The 23570-nt window shown below is 39.2% G+C and overlaps 2 protein-coding genes across 5 annotated transcripts in view; one reads left to right on the top strand and one right to left on the bottom strand.

Annotated features, from left to right (window-relative positions):
- Positions 1 to 23570, top strand: part of LOC132512911 (nuclear RNA export factor 3-like) — a 482492-nt gene that overhangs the window by 310954 nt on the left and 147968 nt on the right. The gene's annotated exons all lie outside the window — the stretch shown is intronic.
- TCEAL9 (transcription elongation factor A like 9) lies at positions 7510 to 9388 on the bottom strand. 4 transcript variants are annotated; one of them, XM_060138020.1, is made up of 3 exons: positions 9265 to 9388; positions 8712 to 8785; positions 7510 to 8329 (listed from the first exon to the last, which is right to left on the bottom strand). In XM_060138020.1, the coding sequence occupies exon 3, from the start codon at positions 8254 to 8256 to the stop codon at positions 7942 to 7944; it is 315 nt and encodes a 104-aa protein (XP_059994003.1). In that variant the 5' UTR covers positions 8257 to 8329; positions 8712 to 8785; positions 9265 to 9388; the 3' UTR covers positions 7510 to 7941. The 4 variants fall into 4 exon arrangements, with proteins under 4 accessions (XP_059994003.1, XP_059994002.1, XP_059994004.1 ...); XM_060138019.1 differs by having other exon boundaries at positions 7510 to 8332; XM_060138021.1 differs by lacking the exon at positions 8712 to 8785 and having other exon boundaries at positions 7510 to 8332; positions 9265 to 9352.

The raw sequence follows: 23570 nt of genomic DNA on the forward strand, positions 1-23570 counted from the left end.
TGGGCAGAAGATCAACCAGGAAGTAGAAGACATGAGAACACCACACACCAACTAGACCTAACAGACATATAGAATATGCCACCCAACAACAGCAGAATGCACATTCTTCTCAAGTGCACATGGAACATTCTTCATGGTAGACCATGAAGGCCATAAAACAAGCCTTAATAAATTTAATGGGTTATAAGTAATACAAGATATGTTCTCTGACCACAGTGCAATAAAATTTTGTATAAACAACATAAAAAAATTAGGAAAGTCACAAATATCTGGAAATGAAGCAAAACACTCCTAAACAGCCAATGCATCAAAGAACAAATCAAAATGGATATCAGAAAATACTCTGAGATTAATGAAACATAACGTACAGCATACCAGAACTTATGGGGATGGAACTTTGGTATGTAGAAACACAATGTACTCAAAACAATGGGATGGAGCTAAGCTTATGCTTAGAGGGAAATATATAGCTGTATATATAGCTGTAAATGCCTATATTAAAAAGAAGAAAGATCTCAAATCAAGATCTTAACTTTCCACCTTAAGATGCTGGGAAAGAAGAGCAAACTAAGCATAAATGAGAGCAGAAATTAGAGTAATGGAGTATAGAAAGAGAATAGAGAAAATTAGTGAAACCAAACTGGTTCTTTGAAAAGATCAACAATATTGACAAATCTCCAGCTAGATTGATGAGAGAGAGAGAGAGAGAGAGAGAGAGATGTGTGTGTCAAGTTACTAGAATCAGAAATGAAAGAGGGGTCAATATTACTGAACTTATAGATATGAAAAAAGATAATAAATGAATAATATGAAATATTACATGCCATTATATTATATAACAGACAAAACGGACAAATTCCTACAAAAATACAAACTACCAAAACTATCTCAATAAGAAATAAACAATTTGAATAGACCTATAACAAGTGAAGAGATTTAATTAGTAATAAATTTTTAAAAACTACCCATAAAGAAAATTCTAGGCCACGTGGCTTCACTGCTGAATTCTATCAAACATTTAAAAAAGAATTCTTCAAAAAATATATAAAAGGAAAGAACACTTCTCCTCTTATTTTAAGAACACTTCTCCTCTTATTCGACCAGTATTATCCTGGTATGAAAACCTAAGATATGACAAGAAAAATCTACAGACCAGTATCTCTTATGCATATGGATGCAAAAAATCCCCCAAGAAAATACTAGGAAAACAAGTCTAGAAACATATAAAAACAATTATACATCATGACCAAATGGGATTCATCCCAGAATGCAAGTTTGGTTTAACATCCCCAAGCCAGGAATTCCCTCAACATAAAAAAAGGTATTACAAAAAAACCCTCAGCTGACATTATACTTAATGTTAAAACACTGAATGCCTTGCCCCTAGTATCAGAAACAAAACAAAGATGTGTGCTCTCACAATTTCTATTCAACGTTACACTGGAGGTTCTAGCCAGGACAGTTAGGCAAGGAAAAGAAATAAAAGGCATCTAGATTGAAAAATAAAAAGTAGAACTATCTCTATTTACAGATGACATAATTTTATATATAGAAAGTCTTATGGAATCCACTGATAAACTAACAAAACTGACAACTTCAGCAAGGTTGCAGGATACAAGATCAATAAACAAAAATCAACTATATTTCTATACACTTCCAATGAACAATCTGAATAAGAAAATTAAGAAAACAATCCTACTTATAATAGTATCAAAAAGAACAAAATATTTAGAAATAAATTTAATAAGGGAAGTACAAAATTGATACGCTGAAAACTGCAAACCATTATTGAAAGAAATTAAAGAAGATGCAATTAAATGGAAAAAAAGATCCCATGTTCATGAATTGAAAAATTTAATATTGTTAAAATGGCAATGCTTCCTAAATTGATCTACAGATTCAATACAATCCCTTTCATAACCCCAGCTGATTTCTTTGTACAAATTGACAAGCTGATTCTAAAATTCATATGCATTGCAAGGGACCCTAATAGCCAAAACAATCTTGGAAAATAATAAAGTAGGAGGACTCATGTTTCCTGATTTCAAAATTGCTTCAAAGCAATGGTAATCAAGACAGTGTGATACTGGCACATGATAGACATATAGGTCAATAGGACTGAATTGAGAGTCCAGAAGTAAAACCATGTGTCAGCTGATTTTTGATGAGGGTGCCAAGACCATTCACTGGGAAAAATAAAATAGTCCTTTCACAAACAGTTCTGGACCAACTAGATAGCCACTTGCAAACTAACGAAATGAGACCCTTACCTCACACCATATACAAAAAAATTAACTAGAAATAGATCAGAGAGCTAAATGTAAGAGCTAAAATGATAAAACTCAGGGAAAAAACCCATAGGGATAAATCTTCATGAACTTGGATATGGCAAAGGATTCTTAGATATGACACCAAAGTAATGAGCAGAAAAAGAAAAAAACATAGAATTTCATCAAAACTAAAATTTTTAGGGCATCAAAGTATACCATCAAGAAAGTGAAAAGATAACCCACAGAATGGGAGAAAATATGTACAAATCATGTATCTGATAAGGGACTTGTATCCAGAGTATATAAAAACACTTACAACTCAATAATAAAAAGGCAAATATCCCAATTAAAAAATGGGCAAAGGATTTGAATAGACATTTCTCCAAGTAAGATATACAAGTGGCCAATAAGCACATGAAGAGATGCTCAATATCATTAACAATCAGAGAATTGCAAATCAAAACCACAGTAAGATACCCCTTCACCTCTGCTAAAATGGCTACAGTCAAAAAGTCAGAAAATAAAAAGTGTTGTCAAGGACATGGGAAAATTGGAACCCTTACACACTGCTGATGGAAAGGTATAATGGCCAGTCAGTTTAGAAAACAGTATGGCAGTTCCTGAAACAATTAAGCATAGAGTTACTGTATGACCCAGCAATTCAATTCCTAGATATCTACCCAAGAGAAATAAGAACATATGTCCTTACAAAACTTGTACACAAATGTTCATAGCAGCATTACCCATAACAAGAAAAAGATGAAAACAGCCCAAATATCCACCAATGGACTAATGAATAAACAAATGTGGCATATCCTTACAATAGAATGTTGTTCTGCCATAAAAAGAAATGAATACTTGGTACACAATGGGCGAACCTTGAAAACATAAGCTAAGTGAAAAAAGCCAGTAACAAAAGACCACATTTTATGAGTACATTCTGATGAAATGTCCAGGGATAAGGAAATCTATAGAGACAGAAAGTAGATTAATGTTTACTTAGGGCTGGGGGGATAGAGGTGTAGGGGGTGGGGTCATAGGTAAGGTATGGTGTTTCTTTATGACTTGAAAATGTTCTAAAATTGACTGTGGTGATAGCTGCACATAACTGTGAATATATTAAAACCACTGAATTGTACACTTTAGGTGGGTGAATTGTATGGTATGTGAATTATATCTCAATAAAGCTGTTTAAAAAAAAAAGAAGTAACATGTATTCTGGGATAAATGAGTAGGAGTTATCCCGGCTAAGTGCATGAGGAGTGGTTGAGAGAAAGTTTCAGGCAGGAAAAACTATGGGAACAAAGACCAGGACTTGAAAGTACATGGAGCTTTAAGGAAATGATGGGAATCCATTTAGCACAGTGTTGCTGTTGTTGTTAGTATTTATTAAATACCAACTGTTGCAGAGCAGAGATTAGGAATGAGGGCTTTGACCATAGGCAGGCATTCCATTTAACAGCTGGGTGACCTTGGCTTGAGACATGTAATCTCTCTAAGCCTCACTTCCTTTTCTATTAAATAGTAGGTTAATGATATAACACCTGGAAAAGGACTCAGAATTCATGCAAGGGGAGAAGGACTTTGTATAACTCCAAGAAACTATTTTGACAGTTACAATGCAAGGATAATAGAATTATCTATTAGGAGAAATTTTTTTAAAAAATAATCATTTCTTAAACAATCAGATAGCAGGAGGCCTGGTGAGATATCAAAATGTCACTTTAAAAGACATAATCCCTCCCTTCAGTGAGCTAATGGGCTTTATCTTGGTATTTGTGGATATGTGTATCTATGTGTGTGTATATATTATACTGTACCTCCTGTCCTTCATTTTTCTTTTAATAATGCATGGTGAACATGTGGTACGTATGGATCTACCTCATTCTTTTTTTTTTTTGCGGTACGCGGGCCTCTCACTGTTGTGGCCTCTCCCGTTGCAGAGCACAGGCTCCAGACACGCAGGCTCAGTGGCCATGGCTCACGGGCCCAGCCGCTCCGCGGCATGTGGGATCTTCCTGGACCGGGGCACGAACCCGTGTCCCCTGCATAGGCAGGCAGACTCTCAACCACTGCGCCACCAGGGAAGCCCCTATCTCATTCTTTTAAATAGATTCTTTACCCACACTATATTGAAAATATTAAGGGGGGTGTTTAGGTAAAATATTTGAATAGACATTTCTCAAAGTAAGATGTATAAATGGCCAATAGTACATGAAAATATGCTCCATACCCAACTAAATTATGCAGCTGTTTTTGCTAAGGCTCTTGCAAAACGTTGGTGTCAAAATATCAAATATTGCTTTTGGATACCATTATGTGTCAAAGGTTCCCCCTCTCTCGAAACTTTCCCTGTAGAGGGAACAGACCAGCTTTCCTCTTAGCTCTTGGCTTTTCCTTTTATAGAGGCAGTGGCGATTACATGTATATGGGATCTGAGGTTGCCTTACAAACACACACAATCCTGTCAGTTTTTCAGTGAAAAATTTCACATAAGATTACTCCTGCCATTAGCACCTTGATAAATCCATTGGTTTTGCTCCTCTACTTCTTTAATTTTGTGTGTCATGGTAGCTATGTCTTTAAAGTTCCTCATAGATTATTTACTTTTAGTTTCTTTGTTGTTCTTTTCATTGAGTTAATTAGGATTCATTCAAAATCCTATGTATTTAAGCAAAAACTAGAAAGAGTTACAAATTCCCTGTTTACAGTCTACAGTACAATGCATTATCTGCTTTAACTTGGAATTATAAATCAAAATTTGTGATATTAGGAAAGGCTTACCATTCACATTAAGATTTACTGCACAGAGAAAAGTGTTACTGGGAGAGGCAATCCACCTTGGGTCCTGAGCATCCCTGCATGTTCTTATTGGGTACACCAAGAATGTAAGGCCCTGACCACTCTTTATGCAGGCAGTCCATTTCGCAGAGTTGTGTTTGCAGCAAGCAACTTTGAGGGATGGGGTAACGTCTTTCCCTGGACACAGAGCAGGCTTGCTTTTGCTTACTATGAAAGCAATGAATTCTCCAAACTCAGGTATCTTTCCTAAAACACAGTGCACTGCATGTGTAGGCATCCAAGGGACTTGAGGATAATGGGGAACTGATATAAACCAATATGAAGCCGTTGCTACTGCTTTTACCATGAGTAATATTGTCCTTAGTCTCTGATCAGGATTCTAGTGTCTTCTGTCATAGCAAAAGCAGGTTAAACAGTAGCAGGTTAATGTTAACTTGTTAATTTGTAAGTAGGGTAAAATCTCAGACTGCACACTTCTTGACAGGTGTTTCCAGATGTTATTCCCTAAATCAATTATGCTAGGGCAATGTTTCCCACTAGGATGATTTTTGCCATATCTATATACCACCTTTGCTGTTAACGTTGTGTTCTACTTCATGTTTGTCTTCAAACAGACTCATTTAATTTGAATATTTTTGAAAAGGAAATTTGAGTACTTTTTTGAAAAGGAAACTTTATAACACCACCCTAAATCTAAACTATCATTTGCCTTAAAGAGAGTATTCATTAATACACATTCAAATAAATATCAATACATGAATATTACAACTTAAAATATTTGTGTATTACCTGAAATCACCTCCACCTACCACCAGGCCCTTCTACTTTAATCCCAAGTTATCTGATTGCATCTAGAGTAGTCATGGCTGGGACAAAAACTATCACAACTAATGTTTTTAGTTAGTGACTTTTGAAATCTTTTCTTTAAAAGTTATATTCTTTCCTTTAAAAGTTCCCATCAAGCCCCCTTGTGAAGGAAAAAAGGGGTAAAGGAAGTCCAGTGCTCTGACCTGCAATGGGGACAGTCCTTGTCCTCCAGGTATGTATGTCCAGGACAGCCTGGCCTTCAGCCTAGAAGAGTCTGGTACCTGCTGCAGGCTGGAACACAGAAACCAAAGTCAGACAACCCTGGAGAGGGGTGTGCCTTGGGGGAGCCCTTCCACATCCTGCCCCAGCTCCACCCCTCAGAGTGCCAGGGGGTTGGATTCATACCATCCTATAAAAGTGGCACAGTAAGTCTTTGGACCCTCATCTCACTTCAGCCAGAATCCAGACCAACCAGCATCCATCAGACTGTTGCAACCTTGAAGAATAGTCTGGAGAGATTAATTGCCCCAAAAAGAGCATCACAGAGGAAAAATAATATACAACTGGCACAACTGTGAGCCACATATACATATATAGATACATATATAGTTATGAAGATTTGGATGCAGATATACATACACAGTAAGTCTTACACAGCACTTCATACATTTCCAAGTAAGCATGGGAATATCCCGAAATCTTACTTGAACTCCCTTTAAAAATTTACACAGGTCTAAGGGTATCTTTTGAGCTGGTGAGGAGGGCCTGCCACCAGTCTTTTGGGAGAGATTGCTCACCCTAAGGAAATAAGAGTCAGGAAGATAAAACCAATCTTTAGGCTCATAAGCAACTCTGACTAAAGCATAATGTCTGTTACTCAGTCTTATCTTCTGGTCCCACCCCCAAAGAGACCCATTGTGTCCGAATCTTATGGGGAAGAGGGGGTCTGTGATTAAAATCCCAAAGTTGCCAAGGTATCAATAAGATATCACAGCCCAAATGGCCCTGCATAAATGTCTATCTAAATTTAAGAGATGGGTGTTTCCCCCACTTCTGTAGAGGTCAGACGGGAGAGTCAGTCCATTGGGGGTTCCAAAGAAATATGTTGGGCTTCACTATTTGAGATTTCTAACACATCAGCAGTGTTAGGGGCCTGAGAAGTACAGAACCTGAATGAAGGGGCAGAAATACCCAATACACATGGTAGTATCAAGGGGAGGAGGATGGAAGGTTAGGCAGGCACAGCAGGAGAGAAACACAAACGTAGTGCCCACCTAACAGTTGTCTGGATTTGTTCTTAAGCACAGGTGAGAACTACTTTCTCCCTCCAAAATACCTGAAATAAATCTCTTAGGAGTTGGGATCCTGCATGAGCAGATGGGAACAAAAGCTTGTCAAATACAGTTCACAGTCACTACCTTGTTTGGTCCTCATAAGATCCCTGAAAGTTCTTTATTATCTCTATTTTGCAGATGAGAAACGATGTAAAATTTATTCTCCTAGCTAAGTGGTCTGGTGGTAATTTGGAGTTTACATTTGCTTCTAAAACTCTGCCATTAAATATTGTGTCCCAATGCCTTTAGAAATATACTCAGTACTGTTGTTTACTCCTTTTTTTACATAAAGCTTTTATTATTTTTAACAATAGTGTGTGTACATTCTAGAAATAAGGAAAAATACAAATAAGCTGAATAAAAAAATCACTCATAATTCTACCACTGACTGTACTTTTTGTCTTTCATCCTTCACATGTTCTTCTGTGCATATATGTGATATATAAATGTACTCTTCCTTTTTAAAAATATGATATTCACAGATTACTTAGTAACTTCTTTTTTCATTTTATATCCTGCCAGGAACCTCTTTTTGTACAAATGAGTAAAGTTCTCTTATTAAAAGGCAAAGACTTGTAGATTGCTTTGAAGTAAAATAAACAATGAGATGCATCTAAAACCACTAATAGCAACAAGTTAAAAGTAGAAAGATGGACAAAGGTGTATTGGGAAAACGCAAATCAAAAGAAAGTAATGTTAACATCAGAAAAAATAAAAATCAAGGTAAACTACATTAAATAGGGGTAAGGATGGTTTCGATTAACCTTCCAACGCATCACTATAAGTTTGTTTCTTACTCTCCTTATCTCGTCTAATTCATTCACTTCTCTAAACATATCTTCCTTGCTTAAATGCCTGTTGTGTATATCTTCTTTAAATTCCTGGAGAGACTGAATCAGCCTTTCTCTAAAAGTTCCTTCTGTTTTTTCCTCCTCTTCTGGCTCTTCCTCCTCCTCTGGCTTTTCCTCAGGCTTTGGCTCTTCCTCAAGTTTTGGTTCACTCTCATTTTCTGGTTTTCCTTCAATCTTTTGACAGGGTGTCATCTTGTATCTGTCTCTCTTCCTCCTGTTCCCTCTTCCTTTCTTTTTTCTGCTTATTCTTCTTTGAAAACAACTACTTCTAGGAAACAAGAAGGCGACATTAAGTCAAAAGTTTGGTGAACGGACCAGTGCTCTGGACACAGGTCTCCGTATCTGCTTTTTGTGATTCAGAGCTATCACCAAATATTTTCCACTTGGGAGACTCAGTCTGCCATCTGGGTTTCCCCAAGCCTGCTGCTCCTACCCCCACTTTCCACCTCCTCACCTCCCTCGTCCCTCCCTCCAGCCTTTTCCAAGGCTCTCCTCAACCATTTCTCCCTTCACAAGGCATAACGCAAGACCCTCCTAGAACAGAGTAGGCTGGGAGAAGGGGGGTGCGGGGAAGAACAGGGGCCGACAACCTCAGTCCCTCCTTTGCCCACCTCCACCCCAGGGGTCTTTATATTTCCTTCACCTACCCGTACTGATTCGGTCAGTTTCTTCCTCGCCTTTTCTAGCCCTGCGTACTGCTATGAACAACAGACCTGCAGACCTGCGGACAAACGGGAAACGGGAGGGGGAGGGGTGGGGTGGGGGTGGGGCGAGCGCTCAGTGGGCCGACCAGCACCACGCACTTTTCTCATTAAGGTTCTCGGTTATGGAAACTTTCCTACCTTCTTATTCCCGCATTTGTCCCCCTCTCCACAGTGCAAGTTAAGTCGAATTTTCCATCAGACAGGGAGTAGGAAAAGCAGATTATTTCCAAACTATCTTTAAGACTGAGGGGGGCGGTTGGGGGGTGGGTAGGTGTTGGGATAGCGGTCTGAGGTGGCAGAGGATGATTATTTTCAAACTCTCACAGGTCTCCCTGTCCTTCTCCCGGGACCCCTAGTCCCTCTCCCAAGGGTCACCATTTCCTGCAGACCTGGAGGTGGGAGGTGGAGAGATGGAATTGACCAGGGCTCCCTCAAGTCTCTGCTCTAGGCCACCCCACCCTAGAAATTCCCAGACAGCACCTATTTTGCCACCAACCTGCAAAATTCCGGCAAGCTGACTCCTTCTCCTTCTCCTAGCCTCGGGCCCCACCGGCTGCGCTGCTGAAGCAAGCTGGTACCCAGACGGGAACAAGGACCAGACTAGCAGGACTTCTGCACACGTCGACTCCTGGTCACGTGATATCTACGTCACCAGTGAGCTCGGGTCCCCAATTTCCACTCCCACCAAAAGCGCGGCAGAAGTGGGCCGGCCCTCTGCCCCCTACCCCCTTATACATTTGGCCCTTTCCATCCCAGAGGGGGAAAATGTTATTTGCCTTTCTCTGATTTCTAGGGAGGGGCTGCATCTTTTTCTGGAGCTACTAAACTTTTCTACTTTTTTCAAGAATTGTCTTTTCCTGCCTTCTGCTCCCAGGATTAAGAACTCCAACCTACATCCATCGCCCCTCCCCCAGCCTCCATTTCATCTGCAATCTAGTCCTTGGCTGTTGTGGAGCAGGGTTGGTTTGGCAGCAGGTTGTTTAAAAAAAAAAAGGATGGTGGGGGAAGCCTGGGACAGGAGTAAGATTTTTAGTGTAGTTTTTTACTTTATTCTTAATACTTTTCTATATTTTTTGAAAAGTAACTGAAAAAAACACAATTCAGCTGAGTAAATGTGAAGAGCTAATTGGCTTTATACAGCAATTCATGAACAGGGCAGCAACCCATCTAGCAGCTAGAAGGGCGCTCCCACGGGTTGTACAAAATGGAAGGTTTTTATAGTCAGGAGAGTGGGGAAAGGGAGCTATTAGCAAAATAAAAGAAAGGATTATTTTTAGGCCAGGACAACTTTTTGGGGGGCGAGGGGAGAAGAAGGGAGCAGCAAGGGTTTTATCATGCAGATTGCTTCTTCTTTCTCTGGGAGATGGAGGAGCCTATGCCACAGATTACCTTACTGTTGCTTGACCAGAAAATTCCAGACTGGTTGATTTAAGATTACATTTCTGGGAGAGGTTGAAACTGCAATTAGGTCAGGTATTAAATCTAGGTTTGGTATCATAGGCTTTAGCACAAGAGATGTGGTTTGGGGCCTGTGGTTTTCTTTTTAACAAATTTTTATCTTTTTATAGTCGGAAAAGACAAAGACAGAATTACTTTAGTTAAGTGAGGCAGTATGTGTACAGTCCTGAGAATAGTGCCTGGCATATGGTAAGTGCTTTAAAAGTACAAACTATTATTATAATTATATTAGGATTTCGTTTGGGGAAAAGGATTCAAAATGACAAAAAGTAATGTCTGACTCCAGAGTCTTGGTGGTGGTATTTGCCAAGAAGTAATTGGTTTGGTCCTCTAGACGCCCTCTTCCCCAGGTAGTGAAGTGTCGATGGGGCAAGAAGATGTGATTACTTGGAAACTTCACTTCTATCCTTCTAAACCACATTCTAGATACCTAGGACCCTAGAATATCCTGCCCAAAGCACCTGGAGCCCAAATGCAAGACTTGCTCATGCCTCTTCTCCAGATCTATCCTCCTGATAGTAACCCACATCCCCTTTGGGTTCACGCTAGGGTTGGAGTAGATGATACAGCTGGAAAGGCAGAACCCCCTTCATATGAGGCCATTTGGAGAAAGGGCTAAAGGAAAGGGTGTACTGCCAGGCCAATAGGAGCTCAGAGAAGGCAAAGGCCAATTAGCCCAAAATAGCCAGAGGAAGCCTCATGGAGGTAAAAGACCTTGACCTGGGCCTCACAGGGTGGGTAAGACCTAGATAGAGGGGGGAAGGAAAGAGGAGACCAGTCTGACTGAACCTAGGCCCTGTGGCCTTACCATTACCCTGGCCTGTCTCATGCTGCCTTGCTGGGTCAAGTCCACTCGTTCCTCCTTAAGGGTTATTTGTCTCTTGATGGTGGCTATTGTCCGAAAGCAGGTTCAGTGCAAGCACTTTTTGACAAGCTCTGCACTACCCCCAAGGACTTTCTCCCTTATTTCCAGGTTACAGAATCTGAATTGGTCAACCTTTATGGATAGTTCTTAGGCAGTTGCTAAATACTTAAATATGCATTCCCTTTGAGCCTGTAAATCCATTCTTAGGCATTCACCCTGAGGAAATATTTAACAGTAGTCACAATGATTTACAACAACATGGTTACTTTGTAGACCTGAATTCCTGGCATCAATCCTTTGAGTTGGACCTGAATATGCAAAGAGAAGCCACAGGTGAAAGGCAGCAATGAAGGAAAGAGAATTGTTCTAGGAAATGACATGTGCCCAAGCATGTACATATGCACCTGCACATTCACACGTGTGTATGCATTCTCATAAACCAACGATTCTCCCAGATGATTTTGCTACAAGTTAAAGAAGGCAAACTTCATAATTCTGTTTAAACAATTCAAACTGCACCAACAGTATGTACCATTTAGAAATGGAGAATGACTATTAGGATATTCGACACAATTCTTTATAAAAGGTGCAATTAAGAAGCAAATTAAACGGCTTACAATGGGGAACAGGTTAAATTAATTATGTAACAACCATATCATAGAATTCTAAGAATTAAAATGAGATCTATTGAGAACATGAGTTAATTTTCCACCTATGCAATTAGAAAAACTGAAAAATATTGATCATATTCAGAGTTGGTGAGGGTATGGAAAAACAAACATTCACATGCACTTTTGAGAATATAAAATAATATATGAATGTGAACTAAACTTATTGTGGTGATCAGTTTGCAATATATACAAATATTGAATCACTGTGTTGTACACCTGAAACTAATATAGTGTTATCTGTCATTTATACCTCAATTTAAAAAGTAAAAGTACAAGCAAGATGCAAAAATAATAAAAGATAGAATAAAATAGTGCATTTCTGGAGGTCATTTTGGCAATATTTAACCTTAAAATATATGTGCTTTTGGACACATCACTTCCTCTTCTAGTGTTTTATCATGCTGAAATACTCCCATGCCAAATATGGTCAATGTTGTAGTTGTGGTAATAGATTTTTTTAAAGGAAAAAACTAAATATTCCTAAAAGGGGATTGGTTTAAGAAAAGTTTGATAATTCACTAATGCAATACTATGCAGTGATGAAAAATAATAAGGTGGAGTTATATTTACTCACATGAAAAAATGTCCAACATATATTGTTAAGAAAGAAGAAAAATTGAAGGTTAATATATGTGGTAGTACATGTTTGTCACAGCATACATATATTTATTTTTGTGTATTTGAAATATAAGTAAATAAAGAAATTCTACCATAGCATGATTAGTAAAGTCCACAAAATTCATTCCTGTAAAATTCTGGGTTATATTATTGAGAGATGAATGAAATTACTGATGTGAGCCTATTTGGTTAGCTCGCTACACAACCCAAGTCCATTAGAGACTCGCTGTGTTTTGATGGCACCTCATAACAGTTGTTTACTCAGCACTCAAGCTTAAACATCATCCTTACGTTTTCCCCTTTCCCCATGCCCATCGCCAATCATGTTATATCCAGTGTCAACTTACTGTGGAGTCTTCCTGTGTTTCTCTATCATATTAGAAATTTGAATGAATATATACTGAACTATTCCGATAGGATATATTTGAAATGAGTAGTCAATATAAAAGGAACTTTTCCTTTCTAAGTGTTGCATTTATATATTTAAAATTTATCTTTAATAGGTATGCATTAATTAATAACATTCAAAAAATGATTGAGATAAAACTTTGAAAACATGCAGAAGAAACAAAATATCTGACAAATATAAGATAGTCATATATATATATAGAAATGAAAGTGTTTTATAATATATTGGTAGGTGAAAAAAACAGATTATAAATGGTAAACTGCAGAAGGTCCCATTAAAAATAATATATATGAGTAGATATTTATATGTATACGCCAAAATATTAGAAGTGGGTATGATTGGGTGATTGGTGGGCATATAGGTGATTTATATATTATTTTATATACTTCTTTGTAGATTCTTCTACATTTTCTCAGTGGGTATGTGTAAATTCTATAATAAAGAATAGTCTGCAAACAGTATGACCTTATCTTATGACACACATTTCGCATATGTACTTCTCTGTAGCAGAGCAGAATTTGATTCAAGGCCTCCACTACCTGTTTGAGGTGTGGGGTCCTTGCAATGGTTGGATGCCTCACATTTGCTTCCCTTGCCCCATTAGTGACTAGTATCCATTAAAACAAGGCTCTCCTCCCCATGCTCTGACTATGCCTCCCTCCAATTCAAGTTTGAGATAATCAAGCTGTAGTACTAGTCATACATTAGACAGGAGGCATCTCTTTCCAAATTTTACCCTGTGAGAAATCATTTCTTTAGGAATTTTTTTTGCTAAAAGTAATATTGTTGGCACTAATATAATATTTTAAGCAGATTATAAAATAGTCTTAGTTACCAATTCAATGCTTTTAAAAATATATATGAATAGAGCAAGAAAGAATTGTATTTCTGGCTCTGCTCGACAAATGGCATTTATGTATAGTTCCTTGACTTTTTTTCAGTGAAAATGTTTTACTTTTGCAAATAAAGGCAACAAATACTATTTAAAAGCAGGTTATAAAACAATGTGTATAAAATTATTCCAGTTATATTTAAAAACACACACAGAAGGAAAGAAAACCCTCAAAATCTACACTCAATTTCATTTATTTCATGACTCTCAAACATACATTATTCCCTAAGGAAATATTTCTAAAAGTGAAATTGCTAGGTCTAAAAGTCTGAAAAATCTTATGATTTTTTAATGTGTATTGCCTAAAGGGCCAGCAAGATAATTCAACAAATTTACACGTGTACTTACAGCCCATGTGGATGTTCTCATATAAAATGGATGGTGTTTTTTCTTTTTTAAAATTCCCCAATTTGACAAGGGAATAAGAATACCTTGAAGTTTTAATTTGTATATATATATTTTAAGAAGTAAAACTTTCTTATTCATAGATGACATGATTGCCAATTTAGAAAATCCTACAGTCTACAAAAAAGTCACCAGGGGGCTTCCCTGGTGGCGCAGTGGTTGAGAGTCCGCCTGCCGATGCAGGGGACACAGGTTCTTGCCCCGGTCTGGGAAGATCCCACATGCCGCGGAGCGGCTGGGCCCGTGAGTCATGGCCGCTGAGCCTGCGCATCCGGAGCCTGTGCTCAGCAACGGGAGAGGCCACAGCAGTGGGAGGCCCACGTACAGCAAAAAAAAAAAAAAAAAAAAAAAAAGTCACCAGAACTAATGAGTACAGTAGACCTGTAAATAGGATATCAATTATATTTCTAAATACTGAAGCTGAATAACTTACACTTATTTTCCAGATAGATGTCTTCTTTGCTCAATACCCTACTGATGTCTTTTCACCAGTTTTCAGGCAGTGATAACTACTGTTGTTTTGTTGATTTTTTTAGGAACATTTTATTACAGATAGATAACTATTGTTTCAGTTAGTCTCATTGGTTGTAAGGAATAGAGACTTAGGCCAGCTCAGCTGAGGCAGATCCATGGTGAGAATTTATGAGATAGTAAAGAAGACTACGATCTTGAGGAAATCTGAGAATTAACAGCCAGTTTCGAATGGACCTCTAGAAGTTAGGGCCTGAGCATTTTTAATGTTCTGCCATTAACTTGGTTCAGCTGTGGACCCAGTCTCTTCTCCCTTCCTCTCACATCCCCTACTTCTCCTTTGTCGTGTCTCTGTTTCATAGCTTCAGCTTCCCCGTAACGTGCCCTGCTCATGTATCAGGCTTTCTCAGGTTCCTAAGGTACAAACCCTCTTCCCACAAAAGTGCATGTACCCCACTAACCCCAAACTTGGACAAATTTGCATAGAATCTCAGGTGGTCCACAGACTTCCCTAGTTGAGAACACCTGGTCCGGGTTAATTAATATTGTCAGCTGGTGAGAGTTCCTTGGACATTGGCCTAAGCCTGGCTGAGGGGACATCAGTATGGGGATGGACTGGCAGGCAGCAACCCTGATGCAGGGCTAGACGACTCCTGGGTTTCCTGGAGGTAAAGAGGCCAGAGGTGAGAGGCCTAGCAGGCTGCATCCCTCTAACAGAACATAACTGAGCCAATTAGTATTTATGAACATTAAAAACTCCTCAAAGTGGAAGAGATAGATTATTTTTCTAAAATGACAAAAATAAGACACTTACTAAGGCTCTACAGGGATTAATTTCTTAACATGTAAAATGTTGATTTGTTTTCGAAAAATTTAGGTTTAAAATTTTCAAAATAATTAGCCTTTTTTTTAAAGCTATTTGGGAAGTATCACTAGAAGCATTCTGTAAATGATAAATATAAACATGACCAAATTATGAAGGGTTTCCTATTTAGTAGAAAATCTTATATTTTATTGTAAATTACTTTTCTCCCCAAAGAGTATGTCTTAAAGATTGTGAACAATTAACATGTTTTAAAAAATTGCTCTTTCCTTTGTAGCTGATGGAAAATATTTTTTTTAAATTATTTTGTGTCCCTCATGACTTTTAAAGAGGACTCTTTTTTTAAATTTTATCTATTTATTTTTGGCTGCATTGGGTCTTCGTTGCTGTGCGCAGGCTTTCTCTAGTTGTGGTGAGTGGGGACTACTCTTCGTTGCTGCACGGGCTTCTCATTGCAGTGGCTTCTCTTTTTGAGGAGCACGGGCTCTAGGCACGTGGGCTTCAGTAGTTGTGGCACATGGGCTCAGTAGTTGCGGCTCGAGGGCTCTAGAGCATAGGCTCAGTAGTTGAGGCGCACGGGCTTACCTGCTCCGCGGCATGTGGGATCTTCCCGGACCAGGGCTGGAACCCGTGTCCCCTGCCTTAGCAGGCGGATTCTTAACCACTGCACCACCAGGGAAGCCCGATGGAAAATGTTTTCTATTTGATATATGTTAAGTTAGCCAAATAACAAAGCACTCCAACGAAAAGAGAAGTCTTAGGATGAATACCCATACTCTTCCTCCCCACATGTAAGTATCGTATTTCTGAAATGTAAAAACAAAACATTTTAAATTAAAAAATTGGAACATAAAAGTACATAGAAGAAAGATAATTTTCCACTCCCAGCCTCCTTTCCTGATACCTAGCTTTCTGGCCACTTAGGTGCAGGTAAGGGCTTCAGGGGAAAAATAATAATGACTACCAGGAGAGGAGGTTCTGGGGAGGAGCAGGTTGCGGAGCAGTTAGAACAAGGGAAAGGGCTAATCCCACAAGAAGATTAAGTGGACAATAACTCCAAGAGAAAATGCTGCCTCTCTCTTACACTGCATCTGACCTCCTGAAATGCCAAGATGGAAAAAGAGACATTCCAAATCCAGGGTGACAAGAGGAGGAGGGGTTGAGTGTTCCCGCTGCCTTGCTTGGGTGGGAGGCAGGATCAGGAACTGAACTCCTTTAGTGTCCCTTGATGAGAGTCTACCTGGGCCCAAATCCCTTTCTTCCTGTCTTTTGTATCCTCTGAGTAATGATTCCTGTTGCAGAGGAGGAAAAACTTCTGGTCAAGGAATGCGGGGAAAAGCAACGGTCCAGTCCAGAACGCTGTAAGTTTGTGTTCCGACTGAAGAGGCTTGGGGTAACCCTGGCACCAGGATGGCTGGGGCCTGAGGGCAGAATCCTCAAGTGGGTCAGAGTCTGTTTTCTGGTCACACCTTCCTTACCCAAAGTCCATTTTGAGTGGTCCTGGGGGCAAGCAGTTTATGAATATGGACACAGGTATATGCTGGAAAGCTTTCCACTCAGCCCCTGCTCCCAGTGTCCCACATCCATTTTGGTGCCAAACATTTTGGTAGTAGGAGTGTGGAAACTAATCACCGGAGGAGGAAACAAAGAGACACAGAGAGTGAAAGTTTTACTTTAAATAGTCACCCCTCGTCCAACATTGTGGGTATTTAAAAGAGGAGGAGTACCAAAGGCTGAGGATGGCTATGGATAAAGGAGGGACAAAGCTGGGATATATAGTTTTGGGAGACGCCGGGCGGGTCCGGGAAGGGCCGGGCGGCTGCAGGTCCGCACTGAGTTCTTGCTGCAGCAGCCCCCGCTTCCCCGACCCCAACCATCCGCTGGTCTGATGTTCGCCGGGTCAAGCGAAAATGCGGCGGCAGCGGAGGAGACAGCAAGGAAAGGCGCAGTCGATGCGAGGGACAGTGGTGGGGGGAGGGAACAGAGCCCAGCCTGAAGCTCCCCTCCAGATCCTTCCCTTTTTGTGCCTGCATACGCCTGGGGAAGTATCTACGTACAGGAAAAAATGGTGAGTTTTAAAGGAGGAAGGAGAGAGAAGCGAGCGGGAAGACGGAGCTCCGTCTGGAGGCCCCCTGGAGGGCGCACGAGTCTCTCTTAGGTGGGAAAAATAGAATTTCAGAAACCATTAAAATCTGAATCTTGAAAGGTGCATAGTAGGGCCTCTGTCCTCGGTGCTGATCTTCCCGTCAAGCATTCAGTCCTTTCGCTTGCCTCTTGTCTCCTACGAGTAATGGAGTCCAAAGTGGAATAAGCAGGGGGATAAAAATCTCAACATGGAAAATGTTCCCCAGGAAAAAAAGGAAAAGGAAAAAGAAGGAGGAGATCCTGCCCCTGTGGAGAATGGAGAGGAAGCTCGCCCTGTGGGAGGGAATGAAAGCTAGAAGCCTGAAGGCAATATTAGAAGGGGTTGGGCTCTGCTTTCCCAGGATTTTAGGCTTGTCAATAATATTAATGTGATAGACATAGACGGAGATGCAGATGATACCGAAAGTTTCACGGAAAAGATGAGAGAGTTAAACGCAGGGCAATGAAGTTAAGGTATAGTTTATCTGGCCTTAGTAGGACCACCCTCATCATTGCCACCATGAGGAATTTTTCCTTATGCCTTGAAAACTGAGGTTTTCTCTGAGGTTAATACTTTTCAACCTTGTTTTCTGTTTATTTGCCTTTTCTTGGTGTAATTTTACTCATTCAATTGCTTCAAAACTTTCAGTATTGTCAGCATCTATTTGAATATTGAATTCAGACCAAAGCCACAAGTTTTTCTTTGTCAGCAGAGGTGTTTCACCCATTCGAATAGAAAGATGTTCATTGTCTGTTTCAAAAGAGAAAAAGAAGTTAGAAAGCAGTGTGTAAATTTATCGTTGCTTCATTTTAGAGCATATATATTTATGTATTATATATATTAACAATGAGTCTTAAAGTATATATACTAAAATGTGGGTGTTTATCTTTAGATGGCATAATTTTTAATGATTTAATTTCTTTCTCTTTGATAACTGTATTTTCCCAAAATTTGTATTTATTACTTATACCCTTAAAGGTAATAAAAGTAATAAAAGTCATGTGTCAATCAGCTTTTTAAACAAGTGTCATTTAATAAAAACTTGTTAAAAGAACAAAACATGCATTTCAAGGTTATTTTTTAGAATTTCTTTTTTAGCAATATAACCCTAGTATTTATCACCCTGACATTCTTTTAAAGGGTCACCCTTGTCATTCGTGAAAAGAGAATACTATTTACCTCCCAGGGCTGCTGAGCGGATCAGATGAGGTACCCTATGTGTGAACTTTGTTGACTTGGACCCTACCTGACTCCCCTGCCCTTTCAGAACCCCCACTGCAGTGATACTTAGGGAGGACTGAGGGATATCTAACCTATGCCCAGGAACAATTTCAGGCAACTGAGAAGTAGGTGCCACCCTCCTCTGGATACTGCCATGTCTTCCAGACTCTACTGTCATTTCTCCTTCATCTTATTCCTTCTGCTGACAGAGGTTTTGGAGTCCTCAAGGTGACAAAGGCTTCCTGATTTCTGTGAGATCATTGTTACACTTATGAAGGTGGGTACTACACAAAAGTGCCTCAGCAAATAATATCTTAGCCAAGGTCTTAGTAAAAACAGGAATTTCTTATTTTACTTATAGGTCCTCTGCTCTCTAGGGACTCAGACATGATTCCATTTGGGTGGAGAGTGCTGGGTCAAGACATGAATAAAACAAAATGATGACTTGAACAGTTGGAGTCAGCCACTTATTACCTTAATTATAATATAAATTATAATAAAGCCTATATTTCTTTTCTGCTAGTAAAAATTTACAAGAATAATCTCCAGATGGTGACAACATTGACTGCCATGTTATTTCCAGAGGTGACTTCTCTCTCAGGACACTCTACAGTCTCTCATACAAAAAATTCTTGGCAGACCCACTCACTAGGGCAACAGACACACATGAAGTATATAAGTTACAGAGATATTCACTTTCTTTAATCAAAACTGAGTAACATTAGCCAAATCTGATATTATCCCTACATGAAAGAGTTTAAAATATTTTGTGAGATAAAAAAAAAAATTCCTAAATGTGTTAGCAATTACTCCTCTGCAGAACTGTGCCATTCTCATAGCATGTACTCTTTATCAACCTTATACTCCTAGTGTCTATTACAATGTTTGACATATTGTAAATGTTGAATAAATGTTTAATATGGCCATTTTGACTCTGTGGGGATCCTCAAGTCCTTTACCTAGTTCTGCTCTTGACTAAAGAACAGCAGGTAAGTCATTTCATTTCTCTAGAGGCAAAGACATGCATTTCCTAGGGAGCGTAGTAGAGGCCAGATGACACGCTAAATTAAAACACGAATAAAATTTAGCGAGATTTGCATAGTGTGTCACACAGACTGCCTGATTTAGAATCTCCTATTGTAACAGAGAAGAACAAACCTGACTCCATATTGGATCTACTTCTTTAGCTCTAACTTTTGTGCTCTGTTGCCTGTGCTTAGTTATGCTGGCTCTGTACCTTTGTAAAGGAATGTTGCCTGTAGCCTGAAATATACATAATAGCCCCTTTCTCAAGGCTCTGCCTCCCAGGCTTGACTTTCCATATAGAGATAAAAGTTGTAGAACAGAGAATAACACTTGTCTTGTTGGAGGTTTACAGGAACATCGTGACCAGACCTACCTGGATAGCTGCAAGAACAAAGGATTATCACGTCCCCTCCGGGGTCTGGTGGGCACCAAGAAGTTTGTAACAATCAGCCACACCCTCTCCTCTTTTTGTATAAAGGAAGGCTGAATTCTAACTGTGGTAAGACGGTTCTTTGGGACACTAGTCTGCCATCTTCTCAGTCTGCTGGCTTACAAATAAAGTCGATATTCCTTGCCCCAACACCTTGTCTCTTAATTTATTGGCCTTGTCTGTGGCGAACAGTAGGAGCTTGGTCTTGGTAACACTCTCTATTGCTAATAATGTAGACTTTGGCACCCTTCTCTGGATTACATGAATTAATCATACTTCCAACTGGGCCACAGAACATGTATTATTAACTTGCTTCCCTGAGAGATTCTGATGTGTACTAACACTGGATAACCACTGGTGGTACAGTGGAAACAGTTATATTAAGTACTGCCTTAGTTCATTTGGGCTGTGATAACAAAAATACCATGGATTGGATGGCTTAAATAACAGAAGTTTATTTTTCCCTGTTCTAGGGGTAGGAAGTCCAAGATCAAGGCACTGGCAGATTTGGTTTTTGGAAAGGGCCTGCTTCCTGATTCGTAGACTGCAATCTCCTTTCTGTGCCCTCATACTGTGGAAAAAGCAAGGGAGGTTGCTGGGGTATCATTTATAGTGGCACTAATCCCATTCATGAGGGCTCCATCCTCAAGACTTAATCACATTTTAAAGGCCCAAACTCCAATTACCATCACAGTGGGGATTAGGTTTCAACATATGAATTTCAGGGGGACACAACAAATAGGCCTAGAAAAAGACTGCAAGGAAATACATCAAAATGTCAGAGATTCCAGCGATGCATATATCACATGACCTAAATTGTCTTATTCTATGTTAGGATCAATTTTTTAGAATCTTTCAACATTTCTCACATTGAAATATATCATAAAATACATGTGTAGATTTTATGTGATAGTTTTATTTTTTCTTAAAAAAGGTGTTACTGAATCAATGGTGTATGTTGCTGATGCTGTAATCTAATAATCAAGAAAGTAAGGTGCATAAATATATATGGGAATGTGCATACACAAATAGAAAAAGACATAAAGGAATTCATCTTTGAAGACATGTGGGAATTGATGTGTGATAAAATGTAATTTTTCTGCTGTTATTTACTTCAATGTCTGGGTTTTAGATTTTATTTTTGTACAGTTATAATCTTATTGCCATTAAAACAATTCTGAATATATATATGTCATCATGTTAGTTTGGACTATGCAGAAAAATGGTAATAATAACAATATTCATAACATCCTTTTAGCGTGCGCCATGTTAGAGACAGTGTTCTCAGCTATTTACAGGTACTAATCAATCCGTTCCTCAGAAGAAATCTGTGAGGGCTATACTATCAATGTACCCATTTTATGTAGGAGGAAATTGAGGCACATACAGATGAAGCAAATTATCTGTAGTTGTATAGCTAGTAAGTTTTAAAGCCAGGATATAGCCCAAACTATTGGGTCCAGAATCAGTGCTCTCAGCCTTTCAATAAAACAAATACCTAATCCATTAAAGCAATGATTGGAACAGCCACCTATTTTCTTAAATATAATTTTAAAATGGCTGTTTTTTAGATATCTTAGTAGTGGCAAATTCCAATTCTATTGTTTCCTCTAAAGGGAGACGGGTTTCCCCTCACATTGAATAAAATTAGGCATAGTAGAGAAAATCAGGCCATCGATGTTGGGAACCAAAAAGGAAAAAAAGCAAAAGGAAAAAAAAGGAGTCCCTAGGGCTTCCCTGGTGGATCAATGGTTGAGAGCCCACCTGCCAATGCAGGGGACAAGGGTTCATACCCCGGTCCGGGAAGATCCCACATGCCATGGAGTGGCTGGGCCCGTGAACCATGGCCTCTGAGCCTGCGCGTCCGGAGCCTGTGCCCCGCAACAGGAGAGGCCACAACAGTGAGAGGCCTGTGTACTGCAAAAAAAAAAAAAAAAAAAAAAGGAGTCCCTAAGATTGAGGACTTGAGAGGTAATCATGTTAAGTCCAAGGAGTTAAGGAACACCTAGAGACAGCCACCTATTTTCTTAAATATAATTTTAAAATTTTGTTGTTTTGAAACATATTTTAGTAACAGCAAATCCTAATCCCACTGTTTATTCTAAGAGGAATTGTATTTTCTCTCACATTGAATAAAACTGGGCATAGTAGAGATAATCAGGCAATCGATGTTGGGAAGCAAAAAGGAAAACAATGGGAGTCTCTGACTGGAGAGGTAATCATGTTAAGTCCAACTTGTGAGGAAGATGAAATTAGGGGAGAGCAGAAACTATGAAGAAGTAGAAGCAAGGACACAGAGAAAAGCTTTCCAGGAGAAAATTAAGTCACCTGTCAGCAATGCGTGAAGATAGGCATTTGTTGTACGAATGCATATTTTGTGGGAAAGAACGTGCCAAGTAGACTTTGTCAATCTCTTTGATTCATATACATTTTCAAAACTGAACTGAATGGGTACTGTGTGGTAGATAATATCTCCTAACTTGTTTTTAAAAATAAGGACAGATTTATTTTTCTCTTTTAGCAAAACTTGGATGTCTATTGAAGAAACTTAAAAAGTAAAGGGTCACCTTTGTGACCAGAGCCAGCATTGCAGCTTGAACATCACTGAGCTGGAAGCCTGGGACAGAGAAACAGTGTTAATCTTGATTAATGGTGGAACAAATTTTGGACCTGTTGAGACTGAGGTAAGTTTGGGACATTCAGGAGGAAAGTTCCACTAGAGAATTGAATAAAAATCTGTAGGGCCAAAGAGTAGTTTGGGCTAGACATGTGGAATTGTATTGAAAACTGCAGAAGTGAATGGGATCAGCCAAGGAGAGCATGGAGACCAAGAAGAGAGAGGACTTGCAATATTCAGGGAAGCAATACAGCTCAGGCTCTAAGAGTCCAGGTGTTGGAACTTGTCACTTCTAATTGGGTCTAAATCTCAACTCGGCCTCTCAGTATTCCAGTAAAATAAAACTATAAGATGGTTATATAAGATTCACGTTGAATATAAGAACAGAGAAAGGGTGGAACCAAGAGAATGTTGAAAGGTATATTATGCAAATTGTATCTGTAAGAATTCTGGTACCACTTTTAAAATATCAAACAAGGTAGAATTCAAGGCAATGGACACTCACTTGTATAGATAAAGAGGGACATTTAATAAAGAGAAAAGATCAATCCACCAGATGGTATCCTAATCCTTTATTTATATGCACCTAAAGGCATAAAGCAAAAAATATAAATCAGAATACCAGGACAAGTAGAAAAATTCATAATTATAGTAAGAAGGAATAATGTAAGTTTCTAGGTAACTAATAGTATGGTGGTGCAGTGGTTAAGAATCCACCTGCCAACGCAGGGGACATGGGTTTGATCCCTGGTCTGGGAAGATCCCGCATGC

This window comes from Lagenorhynchus albirostris, chromosome X (assembly GCF_949774975.1).
Source record: "Lagenorhynchus albirostris chromosome X, mLagAlb1.1, whole genome shotgun sequence".
Taxonomy (NCBI): Eukaryota; Metazoa; Chordata; class Mammalia; order Artiodactyla; family Delphinidae; genus Lagenorhynchus; species Lagenorhynchus albirostris.